The sequence below is a fragment of the Lithobates pipiens genome, unplaced genomic scaffold (genome assembly GCF_037356315.1).
Source record: "Lithobates pipiens isolate NorthernLeopardFrog02 unplaced genomic scaffold, aLitPip1_a1.2 Scaffold_25, whole genome shotgun sequence".
NCBI classification, from domain to species: Eukaryota; Metazoa; Chordata; class Amphibia; order Anura; family Ranidae; genus Lithobates; species Lithobates pipiens.
The window spans coordinates 169,401,454-169,417,383 of NW_027507787.1; the positions used below are offsets into that span (position 1 = coordinate 169,401,454).

Below are 15,930 nucleotides of genomic sequence, written 5' to 3' on the forward strand. Positions count from 1 at the left end.
CCCTGGAGATGGGAACAGGGAGCGTGAGGACAACGAAAGGGTGCAGGTGCCTGCAGGTGGAAGTTGAAGACCTTGGAGAAGCTGGGTCCTCCCGGTAGAAGAGGTGTAGACTGGTCACAGAGGTAGGCAGCGGAAGTTCAGCAGGTGTGCAGGAAGCACTGCGTATCTGTAACAGGCAAGGCCGGCAACTGGCGGGCAATGCGGTACAAGAACAAGAGGCAGGTGCGTAGTCAAGGACGAGCAAGGGTCTGGTAACGTGCTAGCAAATGAGGTGCAGAATCAGGAATCAAGCCAAAGTCGAAAGTCGAAGCCGAGGTCAGAGGTAGTCCAGGAGATCGTAACAAGGGGTATCCAAGGAATGGGTATCAGGAACAAGGTCACAGGAACAAGGATCACAGGAGCAAGGTCACAGGAACAAGGATCACAGGAACAAGGTCACAGGAGCAATGATCAGATCTTTCAGGAGTAGCTGAAGACGATCCAGCACTGGTGTCAGGCCAGGATCCTGTTTATATAGAGGGAAGTGAGCCAGGATTGGTGGAGGTGGCCGTCCGTGCGTGAATACGTACATACGTTCAGTTTGCGCGGGTGCCTCCGCGTGTTCGGATTGGCGTACGTCCACGTGTTCGGATTAGCATACGTCCGTTCGTCCCGGAACTCGTACGCCTCTCACGGGGACACCGCGCATGGCGCCTGGAACGAAGGGGAACTGCTGCTATACGGGGACAGGCATACGTACGGTGAGTTCCCTGACAGTACCTCTGCGACTACGGCACCAGGACAGGGTCAGGGGAGCTCGGTTTTTTCTCACCACACCAGTGGGGCATGATCAGGGATGCATGCACTGTCCTGTCACCATTTGAGGAGGCCACAAGGATGGTGAGCAGTGACAGTGCATGCATCAGTGACACTGTACCTCTTGTCCACCTGTTGAAGCATACGCTGCGTGGAATAATGGACAGGGCACTTGAGGCAGAACAGAGGCAGGAAGAGGAGGACTTCCTTGCCTCTCAAGGCCCCCTTTATCCAGACAGTGTTCCTGCTGTCCCACCCATCACACAGGACGAGGACGAGGAGGAGGAGGAGGAGGAGGAGGAGGAGGATGATTGTGTCAACATGGAGGTGGAGGCTGGCACTCAGCATCAGCAGCAGCAGCAGTGTTGTAGGTATGATTTACAGTCCCAAGAAACCCGTGGACTTGTACGTGGCTGGGAGGAGGTAGCTGCGGATCATGTCGTCCTTAGTGACCCAGAGGACTCCGGACCCGCTGCATGGCCTCCTTGATCCTGCAAAGCCTGCGAAAGGATCCTCGTATTCTTCGGATCAAGGAGAGGGACCATTAATGGCTCGCCACTCTGCTTGATCCACGGTACAAGGGTAAGGTTGCCGATGTTATCTTGCCGTTGCAGAGGGAGCAGAGGATGAGACATCTCCGGGAGGCCTTGCAGAAAGGTCTATGCAACACGTTCCCAGAGACTGGGAGGATACAAACTCCTGGTCCTGGACAACGTGTTGGTGAGGCATCGGTCAGAAGGAGCGGTGGAGAAGGTGGCCATCTGACCAATGCGTTCAAACAATTTTTTAGTCCGCAGCCCCAAGGTATGATCAGTTCCAGCAACCATCGCCAGCGTCTCATTTACATGGTGCAGGAATACCTAGGGGCAAGGTCAGACTTGGACACCTTTCCCACCAAAAATCCTCTGGCTTACTGGGTCTTGAGGATGGATCACTGGCCAGAGCTTGCACAGTATGCAATTGAGCTACTGGACTGGATCCAGCGTTTTTTCGGAACGCACATTCAGTGCTGCTGGTGGCTTTGTTACCGATCACAGGGTGCGCCTGTCAACCGACTCGGGTGATCAACTGACCTTCATAAAGATGAATCAGTCTTGGATCACCCACAGCTACCAAGCACCTGAAGCTGATGTAACCGAATATTTTTTTTTTTAAATATCACATCCCTTCAAGACTGCCTATGCTGATGCTGAGTGACTGTCCTGTTATGTTGATTGTCTATCCTCTTCCTCCTCCGCTGATATGTTGGAAGAACATTTTTGGTTCTGGGTGATGCCACCAGCCCAATTTTTCTGCCCCTGTTTAACAGGGGCGTTTAATTACAATTTTTGAAGCAATGCTTTGCAGCATGGCTCATTCCTGCACCACAACTAGAGTATATGGGAGAGGTTGCAGTGTCGTGGCACCAGCACCAGTGCCTAAAGCCCAATTTTTCAGCCCCCTGTTTAACAGGGGCCTTTAATTACAATTTTTGATGCAATGCTTTGCAGCATGGCTCATTCCTGCAACACAACTAGAGTATATGGGAGAGGTTGCAGTGCCGTGGCACCAGCACCAGTGCCTAAGGCCCAATTTTTCTGCCCCTGTTTAACAGGGGCGTTTAATTACAATTTTTGATGCAATGCTTTGCAGCAGGGCTCATTCCTGCACCACAACTAGAGTATATGGGAGAGGTTGCAGTGTCGTGGCACCAGTGCCTAAGGCCCAACTTTTCTGCCCCTGTTTAACAGGGGTGTTTAATTAAAATTTTTGATATAATATTTCACAGCAGGGCCCGTTCCTGTGCCCACCGAGAGTAACTGTGAGGACTTATAGTGTTGTGGCACCAGGACCAGCACCACAACCACCAAAGGCCCAATTTTTCTACCACTGTTCAACAATGGCATGTAGTTACAATTCTTGATATAATCGTTCACAGCAGGGAGCTCCAGCGCCTACCAAGAGTCACTTTGAGGGCTTACAATGTTGTGGCAACACCAACACCTTGTTCTGCCATTTCTGCAGAGCATATAGGGCAGGCTCCTACTGTCAAACATCCAACTTACAAACGTCTCCTACTTGCAAACGGAAGGAGACAACAGGAAGTGAGATGAAAAAAGACGGACAGCAAAACAAATTATACAGGGATGATAACCCTTCCCTATGTTTTCCAAAAAGCTTAAAAATAGATTTTTTTGACTGGAGCTACACTTTAAAAATGTACCAGTTCAAAATTACAAACAGATTCTACTTAAGACAACAAACCTACACAGTCCCTGTCTGTCCTGTATACTGCTGTTCTGAGTATATAGGGCCTGGATGCCCCACGTCTTTCCTTTTTTTAATATGGGTACGGGGTTCCCCTTAATATCCATACAAGACCCAAAGGGGCTGGTAATGGGCAGGGGGGGCTACCCATGCCATTTTTCTCAATGATTTTCATCCATATTACCGGAACCAGATATTACATTAAAACCGCAAGCAATTTTAAATGACTTTTTTTCCGTTAAATGTCATTTTGTGCAGGGACTGTTCTAAACATGGGAAACACATGGCACTTCACAGGCATACTATAGACACCCCCCAAGCACGATATTTAAAGGAATATTTCACTTTTTTTTTCACTTTAATCGTCATTAAAATCAGTGCTCCCGAAAAAACTGCAGTTTTTCAAAACATTTTAGGCATTGACCCATGTCCCCTGGGGCAGGAGCCAGGTCCCCAAGCGCTTTTTAGGACAATATCTTGCATATTAGCCATTAAAATTAGCACTTTTTATTTTGAACGTTCGAGTCCTATAGACTTCAATGGGGTTCTAAAGTTCGTACGAATTTTTGGTCCGTTCGAAAGTTCTGGTGTGAACCGAACCGGGGGGTGTTAGGCTCATCCCTAGTCAGGAGGGATTACAATCCACAGCTGACAAACAGCCCTGTGAAGTCCCCTGTTCTGTGCTGACCAGTTGCAGCTGGTGCTCAAAATTTTTGGGGGGGTGCAAACAAAATACTGAACCTCCCCCATCAAACGCTGCCACTGTGCCCATCAAACGCAGCCACCTGTGCCCGTCAAACGCAGCCATCTGTGCCCGTCAAATACAGCCACCTGTGCCCATCAAACGCAGCTACCTTTGCCCGTTAAATGCAGCCACTGTGCCTGTCAAACACAGCCAGCTGTGCCTGTTAAACGCAGCCACCTGTGCCTGTTAAACGCAGCCACCTGTGCCTGTTAAACGCAGCCACCTGTGCCTGTTAAATGCAGCCACCTGTGCCTGTTAAATGCAGCCACCTGTGCCCGTTAAATGCAGCCACTGTGCCTGTCAAATGCAGCCACTTGTGCTCATCAAACACAGCCACCTGTGCCCGTTAAATGCAGCCATCACTTCACTATCCCCCCCACAATGCACGGGCTGCCAGTCACTGGTGCTGACAGTTCCTTGGCATTCTTGATGGCACCTTGCAGCACACTAGGAGTTAACAGTGGAACATGCAACAGGAAGCCCAGGGACCTGTCAGCATGGAGCTTGAGGTGTAAGAGTACAAACACATTTACTCTACTTACTGTTGTACTTCCTTTTAATAAATGCCATGTTACAATGGCCCCCCTGTATGTGCCTTTTAAAAAAATATATCACTTCATACCGAATTTCACAGTAGTACAACAATACAATCCTGATCATGTGACTCCCGGCCCGTCCTGCCTCTTCTCTCTCCGCTCTCCTCTCACGTTTCACGTCTCTCTGAGTCTTGATGTCAGCGGGGAATTCTCAGCCCTGCCCGCCTCTCTTCTGATATGATAGCTATAGTCAGCGGGCAGGGCTGAGAATTCCCCGCTGACGTGAGATGTGAAAATGTGAGAGGAGAGGCCGGCAGTCACATGATCGGGATGTATTGTTGTACTACTGTGAAATTCGGTATGAGGTGATATATATTTTTAAAAGGCACATACAGCGGGGCCATTGTAACATGGCATTTATTAAAAGGAAGTTGTTTTAAAAATACGCTCGGAGTGGTTTCCCGGGAAGGGCGGGGCAAGTGGGGTGATGTCAATTGATTTTCCGGTCCTCATTCATCGATGCCACATCAGGGACACCCGAATCGTGATGCATTGATGCAACGATTAATTTCAGCACCCCTAATGTAAGCTCTTGTAGGGAATGATAAGGGACTATATACAAGATTTTAGTAACAATAACGGTATCAATAGCACAGTAATCAGCATGGATTCATGAAGCATCGTTCTTGCCAAACCAATCTATTAACCTTCTATGAGGAGGTGAGCTACCATCTAGATAAAGGAAGGCCCATAGATGTGGTGTAACTGGATTTTGCAAAAGCATTTGACACAGTTCCCCATAAAAGTTTACTGTACAAAATAAGGTCCGTTGGCATGGACCATATGGTGAGTACATGGATTAAAAACTGGCTACAAGGGTGGTGGTAAATGGGGATTACTCGGAATGTTCAGAGGTGGGTAGTGGGGTCCTCTGGGGTTCTGTGCTGGGACCAATTCTATTTATTTTGTTCATAAAGACCTGGAGGATGGGGTAAACAGTTCAATCTTTGTATTTGCGGACACTACTAAGCTAAGGAGGGCAATAACTTCTCCGCAGTATGTGGAATCCTTGCAAAAAGATCTGAACAAATTAATAGAGTGGGCAACTACATGGCAAATGAGGTTTAATGTAGAAAAATGTAAAATAATGCATTTGGGTGGCAAAAATATGAATGTAATCTATACACTGGTGGGAGAACCTCTGGGGGAATCTAGGATGGAAAAGGACCTGAGGGTTCTAGTAGATGATAGGCTCATCAATGGCATTCAATGGTTAGCTGCAGAATATTGGCATGCATTAAAAAGGGAATCAACTCCAGAGATAATATAATTCTCCCACTCTACAAGACTCTGGTCCGGCTGCACCTGGAGTATGCTGTCCAGTTCTGGGCACCAGTCCTCAGGAAGGATGTACTGGAAATGGAGTGAGTACAAAGAAGGGCAACAAAACTAATAAAGGGTCTGGAGGATATTAGTTATGAGGAAAGGTTGCGAGCACTGGACTTATTCTCTCTGGAGAAGAGATGCTCGAGAGGGGATATGATTTAAATTTATAATTACCATATTGATGACCCCACAATAGGGATAAAACTTTTTCGCCAAAGGGAGTTTACCCACTTGAGATCCGCGCTATAGTCAATTGATGGCTACAGCGCGGATCTCCTTTTCCGGGACTACGTCTATTGACGTAGTCCCGTGTACGAGCGGCCTGCGCGCCCCCTGAGGGGCGCGCGCGGCGCGCTCTGTGATCGGCGAGTCCATGAGACTCGCCTGATCACCGATCCGTGCAAGGGGTCGATCCCGACCCCTTATCACGTGATCAGCTGTCAGCCAATGACAGCTGATCATGTGATATAACAGAGCCGGTAATCGGCTATTATTCCTCCTCGCGCTGACAGCGCGAGGAGAAAAAAAAAAAAGCTGATCACGGCCAGCCCTGCTAGCGACCACCTGCCCCCTGCCAGTGCCCACCTGCCCCCTGCAGTGCCCCACTTATTAAAAGTAAGTGCCCCCCGTCAGTGCCACCCAGCAGTGCCCATAGTGCCACCCAGCAGTGCCCACAGTGCCACCCAGCACTGCCCACAGTGCCACCCAGCAGTGCCACCCACAGTGCCACCCAGCAGTGCCCACAATCTGCCTCAAAGGTGCTGCACCCCAGTGCCGCCCATCAGTGCCCAGCAGTGCCGCCCATCAGTGCCCAGCAGTGCCGCCCATCAGTGCCCAGCAGTGCCACCTATCAGAGCCACCTATCAGTGCCCATCAGTCCCATCTATCAGTGGTACCTATCAGTGCCCATCCGTGCCACCCATCCGTGCCACCCATCCTTGCCACCCATCCGTGCCATCTTATCTGTGCCCATCTTTGCCCATCAGTGCCGCCTTATCTGTGCCCATCGGTGCCGCCTTATCTGTGCCTATTAGTGCCGCCTTAACTATGCCTATCAGTGCCCACCAGTGCAGCCTATCAGTGCCCACCAATGCAGCCCATCAGTGCCCACCAGTGCAGCCTATCAGTGCCGCCTAATCAGCGCACTTCAATGAAGGAGAAAAATGACCCGTTTGCTAAATTTTATAACAAACTATTAAAACATGATTTTTTTTTTTTAATCTTTTTTTGTTTGTTTAGCAAAAAATAAAACTCTGAGCTGTAATTAAATACCACCAAAAGAAAGCTCTATTTGCGGGAAAAAAATTATAAAAATTTAATTTGGGTACAGTATTGTATGCCCGCGCAATTGTCATTCAAAGTGCATCAGCGCTGAAAGCTGAAAATTGGTCTGGGACTGAGGGGGGTTTAAGTGCCCAGTAAGCAAGTGGTTAACAAGACACGTGGCCACTCATTGAAATTAGAAGAAAAGAGGTTTAACCTTAAACTATATAGAGGGTTCTTTACTGTAAGAGCTGCAAGGATGTAAACTACAAGACTACAAGTGGTAGTCTCAAAGGGGAGCATTGATAGTTTCAAAAAACTATTAGATAAGCACCTGAACGATCGCAACATACAGATATATAAAATGTAATACTGACATAAAATCATACACATAGGTTGGACTTGATGGACTTGTGTCTTTTTTCAACCTCACCTACTATGTAACTATGTGATGCAGTGTGAAAAATCTCTTATGGCACAAGCAGCTGTTTTTATATCTTCATAGTCTGTGTTGTCCATCTCTGTTGGGTACAACTGACCTATTCTTGGCACTGCTACAAAACATTGCCTTTTAAAACAATCTCAACACACAATATAACAATCTTTACGACACACCTGAAAAAACACCTGAGAAAAACGGTCCAAATTCTAAATCAGGTGGTGGATGGCAAGTTGGAAGAGGCTTCTTGATTTGCAAATTTGTCAGGACCTTCAAACCAACATCCTGTTGAGGGTACAAAGACAAGCATGTGAGAAGGAACTACAAAATGATCAGGATTAATTAAAAAGTCCACAAATATAAAAAAGTCAAATCGAATCAAAAGTATTTGGTGAAGATTTTTTTTGGTGTGCTGTAATTAGATGCAAACATTTTTACCCGGTACCAGTGTTAGTGAGAGTGTGTGCCCTCAAGGGGAGGTTCACTTTAACCACTTCAATACAGGGCACTTATACACCTTCCTGCCCAGGCCAATTTTCAGCTTTCAGTGCTGTCGCATTTTGAATGATAATTGCGCGATCATACAACACTGTACCCAAACAATTTTTTTTATCATTTTGTTCCCACAAATAGAGCTTTCTTTTGGTGGTATTTTATCGCCTCTGGGATTTTTATTTTCTGCTAAACAAATAGAAAAAGACTGAAAATTTTGAAAAAATAATGTTTTTTTTTGTTTCAATTACAAAACTTTGTAAATAAGTAAGTTTTCTCCTTCACTGATGGGCACTGATGTGGCTGCACTTACGGGCACTGATAAGGCGACACTGATGGGCACCGATGAGGTGGCACCAATGAAGTGGCAATGATGAGTTGGCATTGATGGGCACTGATATGCGGCACTGATGGGCACTGATAGATGGCACAAATAGGCACGGATAGGTGGCACAGATTTGCATGGACAGGCAGCACAGATGGGCATGGATAGGTGGCACAGATGGGTATGGATAGGCGGAACGGATGAGCATGGATAGGTGGCACGGATGAGCACGGATAGGCAGCACGAATGGGCACTGATAGGCGGCACGGATGGGCACTGATAGGCGGCACGGATGGGCACTGATAGGTGGCATTGTAGTGTAAAGTATTGTACTGATGGATGGCAATCAATGCCAAACAATAATGCATGCCAATCAGTGATGCCCATTGTGGCCACTGATTGGCATCCATTGTGTGCACTGACTGGCATCCCTGGTGGTCTAGGGTGGCATACCTGGTGCTGGGCAACCCTGGTGGTCTGGTGGCATCCCTGGTGGTCCAGTGTGGGCATCCTATGGGGGGCTGCGCCGATAATCAATCAGCACAGACCCCCCCTGTCAGAGGTGTAGCCGATCGGCTCTCCTCTACTTGCGTCTGACAGACACGAGTGAGGAAAAGACGATCACCGGCTCTTCCTATTTACAATGTGATCAGCCGTGATTGGACACGGCTGATCACGTGGTAAAGAGTCTACGTCGGAGACTCTTTACTGAGATCAGAGTTGCGGTGTGTCAGACTGACACACTACACCATCGATCGCCGAGATGCGCGCCCCCGGGTTAATATCCTGAGGACATCATATGATGTCCAGTTAGGTTATTGAAACCACTTTGCCGACGTCATTGTGCTATATGGCGAGCGGCAAGTGGTTAACGTAACTTGAGCTCCAGAATCTACAGTGCCTTGAAAAAAAAATTCATACCCCTTGACATTTTCCACATTTTGTCATGTTACAACCAAAAAGTAAAGGTATTTTATTGGGATCATTTTGCACAGAACAGCCCTGATCTTCATCTTCTGGGGTGCCCCACTAGCGCTCCAGGCCCCTCCTCTTCATTGGGTGCCCCCACGGAAAGCCCCTTTCTATGGGGGACCCATGCGGGCTCTCTTCTGAGTCCATTGACACAGACAGCAGGACTCCGCTCCTATGTCACTGGATTTGATTGACAGCAGCTGGAGCCGCTGCACTTATGCACATCACTGGATCGGATGGGCTCAGGTAATAAAAAGGGGGGGGGTCTGGGGGGAGTTGCAGCACAGAAGGTTTTTCACCTTAATGCATAGACTGCATTAAGGTGGAAAACCTTGAGGCTTTACAACCACTTTAATCTCACAGGAAGTGAAAAGGACATTTAATTTCTAGCAGGAGCAACAGGTATTTGCTGATGTTTTCATCCAATGAAAACAAATGTGTCCACCACATCTAAGGCTTGGTGAGCTACAATATATAAAATGTTTGTCTCTGTGTTTAGATACACTTAAAGGTTAAGGTTGAGGTTTAGGGTAGGTTGATGTTAAAGTGGACCAAACAAGTTATTTTCACCCCCTCCTCCCACAATTAGAATTTATTTTTAGGAGTTTTTGATATTTTTGTGCTTCCATATTTCTTGCCTAGGTGAGAATGACTTTGCACTCCTGGTGCCTCACAACACAGATTCCACATGTGCACAGATGTGCCAAAGGGCTCTGCCCACACTTTGAGACTCGGTTGAGACCTTTGCACATGTGCAGATGAACCCCCTGTGTGTGCGCAGATGTGCCAAAGACACTACAGTTATAGGGGTCATGGATCACAGGTTGTCCCGCACAAGCAGGGGGAACCTCAGGACAGCACCGCAGCTCTCTGCCAGGCTCCAAAGTCCTTGCAAAGCCCTTCAGTTCGTCCACACATTGTCAGATTTTCAAACATGGGGGTGGAGTCTGCATTACAGTGACTGATGTTCCTCTTTATGTGTTTGGCCCTGAGTTCAGCATTACGGTATGTAACAATTATTTGCAAACGATATTATTATACAGGATTTATATAGCGCGCTTTGCGCTTTATACAAACTATACACATATTGACAATCAAACTTTAACGTCTGATTTCCTGCAGATCTCTGGGTTTTTTAATTATTTTTGGCACACCTGAAATAAGTCGAATACATCCACAAGGTTAAGAGACTTGGGTCGATACCACCAACAACCAGAGTCCTGGTCCTCATTAACACTCTCAGGATATCCTCCTCTGACTGAGTTCGGAAACAAACCGAAGACCTGAAAAGAAATTGGGTTATAAAATGTGCTGTCTCTTTTGCAGGGTACATGTGCAAGAGTTTCTTCTCGGTAGTGGTCATTATACTGGACTTGAGCAGTTATAAAATACCAGTCTTTAGGCCTAATGCACAAAGTTTTTAAAAAAGGATAGAAGAGGAGCTTTAACTTAACCATTTGACTAATTTTCAAATCCCATTGAAAATAACTGTCCTTTTTTTTTTTTTTTTTTTTTTTTAGTATGATTATCCAGGTGTCTTAGCTTTGTGAATTGAGCCTCTTAGGACTTGTTTTTCCAATAGACTGCAATGTAATGTAAACCAGCAGTGTAAGCAGGCACTGATAAAAAAAAAAACAATTGGGGAAATTAACAAAGAGTTGCTTGCACAATTTGGAACATGGAGCAGATGCTGCTCCTATCTATCTAATAAAAGGGGTGCAAGCCATTTTCTTTAGGAGCAATCCGTTCTCTGTTCAATGGCTGTGGCAGGCACGGCATACAGCACAAAGAAAAGAGAGCAGCTCTCTCACTGCCTGTCCACCCCCCCGCCAAACCCCCCCCCCTCCTCCCCGCATGCAGAGTAGAGAGAGAAGGAGAGATGTTAATCCAGTGCAGTCTCTGCTTATGTAATGCGTTCACTACACAGGCAGCGAGAGGGATGTAAACCGACAAGGTTGCACCTGGCGAGGATCTGTGGCAATTCCCTATATGGGAAAACTGCCATACTCCCTCTGTTAATCAGGTGCAGAATTATGCTAGTTTCTATTGCACACTGAGGCTTGCGGTTCACACTGCTGCGACCTGAAAGTTTGGCAAATTGTGGTGCAATTTTTCCGGGCGTCTTCCTGTCGACTTTAATACTACTTTGCTAGAAGTATAGAATAGAAGAGAAGTCAGATAGAAGTCGGATAGCATGTAGTACAGAAACGTTTTCAAAAGTCGGAGCGATGTCAGTAGTGCTAATTAAAAGAGAAGTATGCTATTTTTTTCCCCGTTTTATAGTTACCTAGGTGGATGCAGCATTGGTCAGATGCTGCGTCTGTCCCCCACCGCCTCTGTACTAAGAACTGAGCCATCGAAAACCGCTGATGGCTCAGTTCTCACAGATCCGCGAGCGGAGAGCTACTGGCTGTCAGTCAGCAGCTCTCCTCTCTGCTCCTCCACGCTCATTGGAGCACTAAGCTGTGGAGGGGCAGGGAGGGGCTGTCTCAGGCTCTCAGCGGCTCGCTGAGAGGCTGAGACAGGTATTAGTCCAGGCACCTGTCTGATCCAGACTTTATTGACGTGATGACACAGACTGATTCCAGTGATGTCAGCAGAGAGTGGACTTCAGACTGCTCTCTGCTGAAAACGGACTGTGATGTCTCGCAAAGTCGAGTCAGCTGCAGCCAGGAGGACTGGCAGGGCCTGAAGAGGAATTACTGGGAGCAGTAATTCACTATAGGACAGCTAGCACTAAAGACTTTCTATTCTATTTTTGCTACACCAAAAAGGACCCGCGGTCCCTGCCTACAAATGGAAATGTATAAGGCCTGGCTGGGTCAGAGTTGGGCCTAACCATGTGCAGCTAGCTGTACCTGGAAGCAAGTGTTGTGAAGGAGGAGTTTGGAAAAGTGTCTTGTACAAAAAGTGTACATAGTTCTGTCCCAAACTGACTGTTCTGAAATTCTACTGGGCATCCCATATATTCCCATCCCTATGCAAGTTCAAATCCCTCAAAAAATACAAAAACAAATACATGGACTGTTCATTGTCTCCAAGATAATTGGGAAGTGAATGCCAGGCTGGGCGGGGTGACAGATGGACCACAACTTTCAGCATCCCCTACTGGGGTACCGCTACATTTGGGGGCTTGTTCACATGTGACCTGCCAGCCATTACCCCTAGTAACTGAGGAAGCGAGCTGAGGAACTGTGTTTGTTCTACCAGTATTGAGTAATTGAACCCTGGGGAAGGGCTTGTGTACTCTGCCTCCTATTCAGAACTGTGATAAGTGCCGTTGCCCATAGAAAACAGTGGGAATTATTGCTACCCAGGGGCCTCAACCTGTGCTGGGGCAGACATTTATACTAAATCCTGCAATTCAGTAACTTTTCACTATGTGCTGTCACCCGTAGCCTCCACGGCAGGCGATCGCGCCCATGGATTACAAATATGTCCAGCGTTCTGCACACCCTGGACATTTCTCACTGGATTTCTAATATGCCCATCACTCTGCAAATGCTTGGCATCTTGAAATTTTGCTCCAAACTCCTGCAACATTCAGTAAATTGTGCCTGGAAGTGCCTACTCTTGCCCGGGGTGATCGGGGTAAACCGTCCGGTGTCTGCAGGCAGAACTGTGCTGAAATGGTGCCCTTCAGTAGGACATTGGCTAAAATCTTTATTGTTGCCACCGGCAACCACGCAGAAAGTCAACAGTCATCTGTCTTCAGTTGCTCGGGCACAGTTGGCGCTGGGCAACATGCCTGGACAAGTCCTGCTAGCATTAGCATGCCTGCAAACTTCAGTTAGTCTAACAAGGGGTTACAGCAGTGTGCCTGTTGAGGAGTCTGCCTATTAGTTCCAGAGGAGTTAGCTCATCTGGAATCAAGCTGTCTCCCCCATGCCCTGGGGGAGACAAAAGTTTCTTTGCTAGCAGCAGACACCATGAGGCAGAGGAAGATGGTGGAAGGTAGCCAGCTACTACCCACCTTCACGTGGTTGCCTGATATGCAGGAGTGGACACCGGTGTCCAACTGGAGCCTCATGGAGATTCGCCCTTGGGGTGATCGATGGAGCGGAGCGACTGTGCCTGCTCCATCTAGAGTATCGGGTTCCGACCACGGTGGCTGCTGCCTGGGCCCGGTGCAGCCATTGTGGGGAGCCACTTACCCGACTGGGGCCCATCCAGCAGGAGCTGCAATACTACACCGTATCCTGCTATCAGGACTTTGTAGTCTGCAGCCGCAGAGGTACCGAGAGGCCGGAGAGAGCCTAGATTCACCCCCTAAAAGCAGAGAAGAGTTGTGGCCTGGCAACTCCTCTGTGAAGGAAGAGGACATCAGCAGAGAAGAGACTGCTGCAACCTGTGAAGTCCCTTACCATCCCAGTCTGCAGGGAACCTTTGCCAAGGGAAGGTGCGCCTTCAAGTGAGCTGGACAGGGAAGGCGAGGACAGGGTCATTGATTGGGGTTCCTCCAGAGTGCAGGACGAGTTTGGGTCTTTAGAAAGGTTGGCGGAGGGACAGTTGACAGTTCTAAAATGTAGTGGGGGACCAGGGATTCCCAAGTCCTTGAAAGTGGAGATGGGCCAGAGCCAGCAGTGAGATCTGATAGCCGCAGGAACCCTGATTAGTAACAGGCAGCCCTTTTTGAACAGGCCTTCCACCACCCAGATCAGAGCACCTACCTACCGTCAGTGGGTCATGAGGGCCCAGGACGCCTATGTTCTTCAGGGAAGGGGAAATCCCAGGGAGCTGCCAAGATTCTCCCATTTCCAGCATGAATTGCAGAGGAGGGTAGCCCTGGAGTAGGGTCTGAACTTTCCATATGTCCCTCCCCAGATTATGGACATCATGGAGAACTCCCAGGGAGAGAGGGAGGATGACCTAGACTGGGGGCTTTCTACATGTTCTGAAGCCGTCACAGGTGTCAGAAACTGTGTTCAAAATTCTCTGCACCCTGGTCGAGAAACTTTGAGCTACGAAACAACTTCAACATTACAGAACAAGACCAGATGAATTTGACTAATTACTACTAGCTCTAGCATGACCTACATAAATAAGAACCTTCACAGGCAAACTGGTACTGTGCTAATTTTAAAGGGGGCTGTCATTCATGCATGAATGGACATCAGTGCAACAAGTACCAAGGTGCATCTCTGCAAGTACATACAGTTACTGCCCACTGTAAAATTTTGTATATATTTTGTTCTTCAATTTTGTTTTATATCAATACAACAATAGCTCCAATTTTTTTAAGGAGAGATTTCCTACTGGGTGGCCATCACTGCAGCATGTACATCATCATTACTCACAGATTTATGGTAGTTTTAGTTTTTAACTTATTCCCACGTGAATTATCATTGAACATCTTTTCTATTTCCTAACTCAGATGACGTCATATTTGACAAAATTACGTCAGTCCAAGTTCCCATCAAGGCCATTGTGTGCTACTTTCTTATCTCTTGTGATCATATCTGTGTTGGATTAATTGAACAGTGCTTTATTCTTGTGGTTTGTGTAATGTCGCGTACACACAATCGGACTATCCGGTGGACTTAGTCTGGCAGACAAACCTCCGGACTTTGAAGCGGAGGTCCGCCGGACTTTCCGAACGAGCGGACCTGCCCACAAACGACCGGACTTTTCCGGCGGACTAGGTGCGGCGGACAAACTGCCGGACTATGGCCGGACTTTTGAAATGAAGGGACTTGCCCACACACTGAAGAAAGTTTTGAACGCGGCTCCAGGTAGACAAGACTAGCGAAGGAAGTCAATGTCACCGCCTCCATCGGCGAGATTGACACCTCGCTAGCCCCGTCACCTGGTACGGACTTAAAGGGGAAGCCCTACGCCAAAAAAATGGCATGGGGTCCCCCCCCCAGTCCATATCAGACCCTTATCCGAGCACGCAGCCCATCCGGTCAGGAAAGGGGGTGGGGATGAGCGAGCGCCCCACCCCCTCCTGAGCTGTACCAGGCCGGGTGCCCTCAACATGGGGGGGTGCTTTGGGGAAGGGGGGCCCTGTGCCCCCCACCCCAAAGCGCCTTGTTTTTCTCAAGAGAGAGGGTGTGCTTTGAATATCTGCCAGGCCAGTAAGAGAGCATGGACTACCAACAAAGTAGGGAACATTGGGGACTAGGAATCCCAGGGAATACTAGGGGTAAGTTGATGACCGGGTGGCGAGGGGCATTGAGGTTGAAGGAGGTAGCTCATAGGCTGAGGCATCCCAGGGGGCCCGAATCTCGCCAAACCGGTCAATCCTATCCTCCACCATAGCCATCATATGTTCCATTCTACTTATGTCCTTGATGCTTTGTATCAGCTGACCTTGGGTTGGGGGCTGAGTAGATAACCAGTTAGAGGGTGTAGCTCTTTTAGCTGCAAGCAGAACATATGAGGCTAGTTTGTTTGCTGCCTTTCCCAACTCCGGGATGGGAAGGCCTAGGAGAAGGTGGATAGGATCCAATGGGATGGAGGTGGCGAAAATCTGTTGGAGTATTTGTGTTACCATGGACCAGAAAGGAATGATCAAAGCACATTGCCAGAAGATATGATAATGTGATCCTTTAGTTTTCCCATATCTCCAGCACATGGGAGAGAGAGAGGAGTCATGTCGATGAATAAGGTGTCCTGTACCAGAACATTAAAACTTTATATGCTGTCTCTCTCTGTGCCACGCATCTTGAAATTTTAGAGGTCGAGGACCAAGTTGGATTGTTATTTGTTGTTGTGTGATCTGCGACCA

General features: G+C 47.9%; 1 protein-coding gene across 1 annotated transcript in view; it reads right to left on the bottom strand.

Annotated features, from left to right (window-relative positions):
• LOC143929793 (alpha-2-macroglobulin-like protein 1) overlaps positions 1–15,930 on the bottom strand; it is a 198,952-nt gene that overhangs the window by 145,678 nt on the left and 37,344 nt on the right. The window contains exons 10-11 of the mRNA XM_077453770.1: positions 10,355–10,483; positions 7,588–7,696 (exon numbers count right to left, since the gene is read on the bottom strand). Of these exons, the coding sequence (XP_077309896.1) occupies positions 7,588–7,696; positions 10,355–10,483 (238 nt within the window). The remainder of the gene's footprint in view (positions 1–7,587; positions 7,697–10,354; positions 10,484–15,930) is intronic.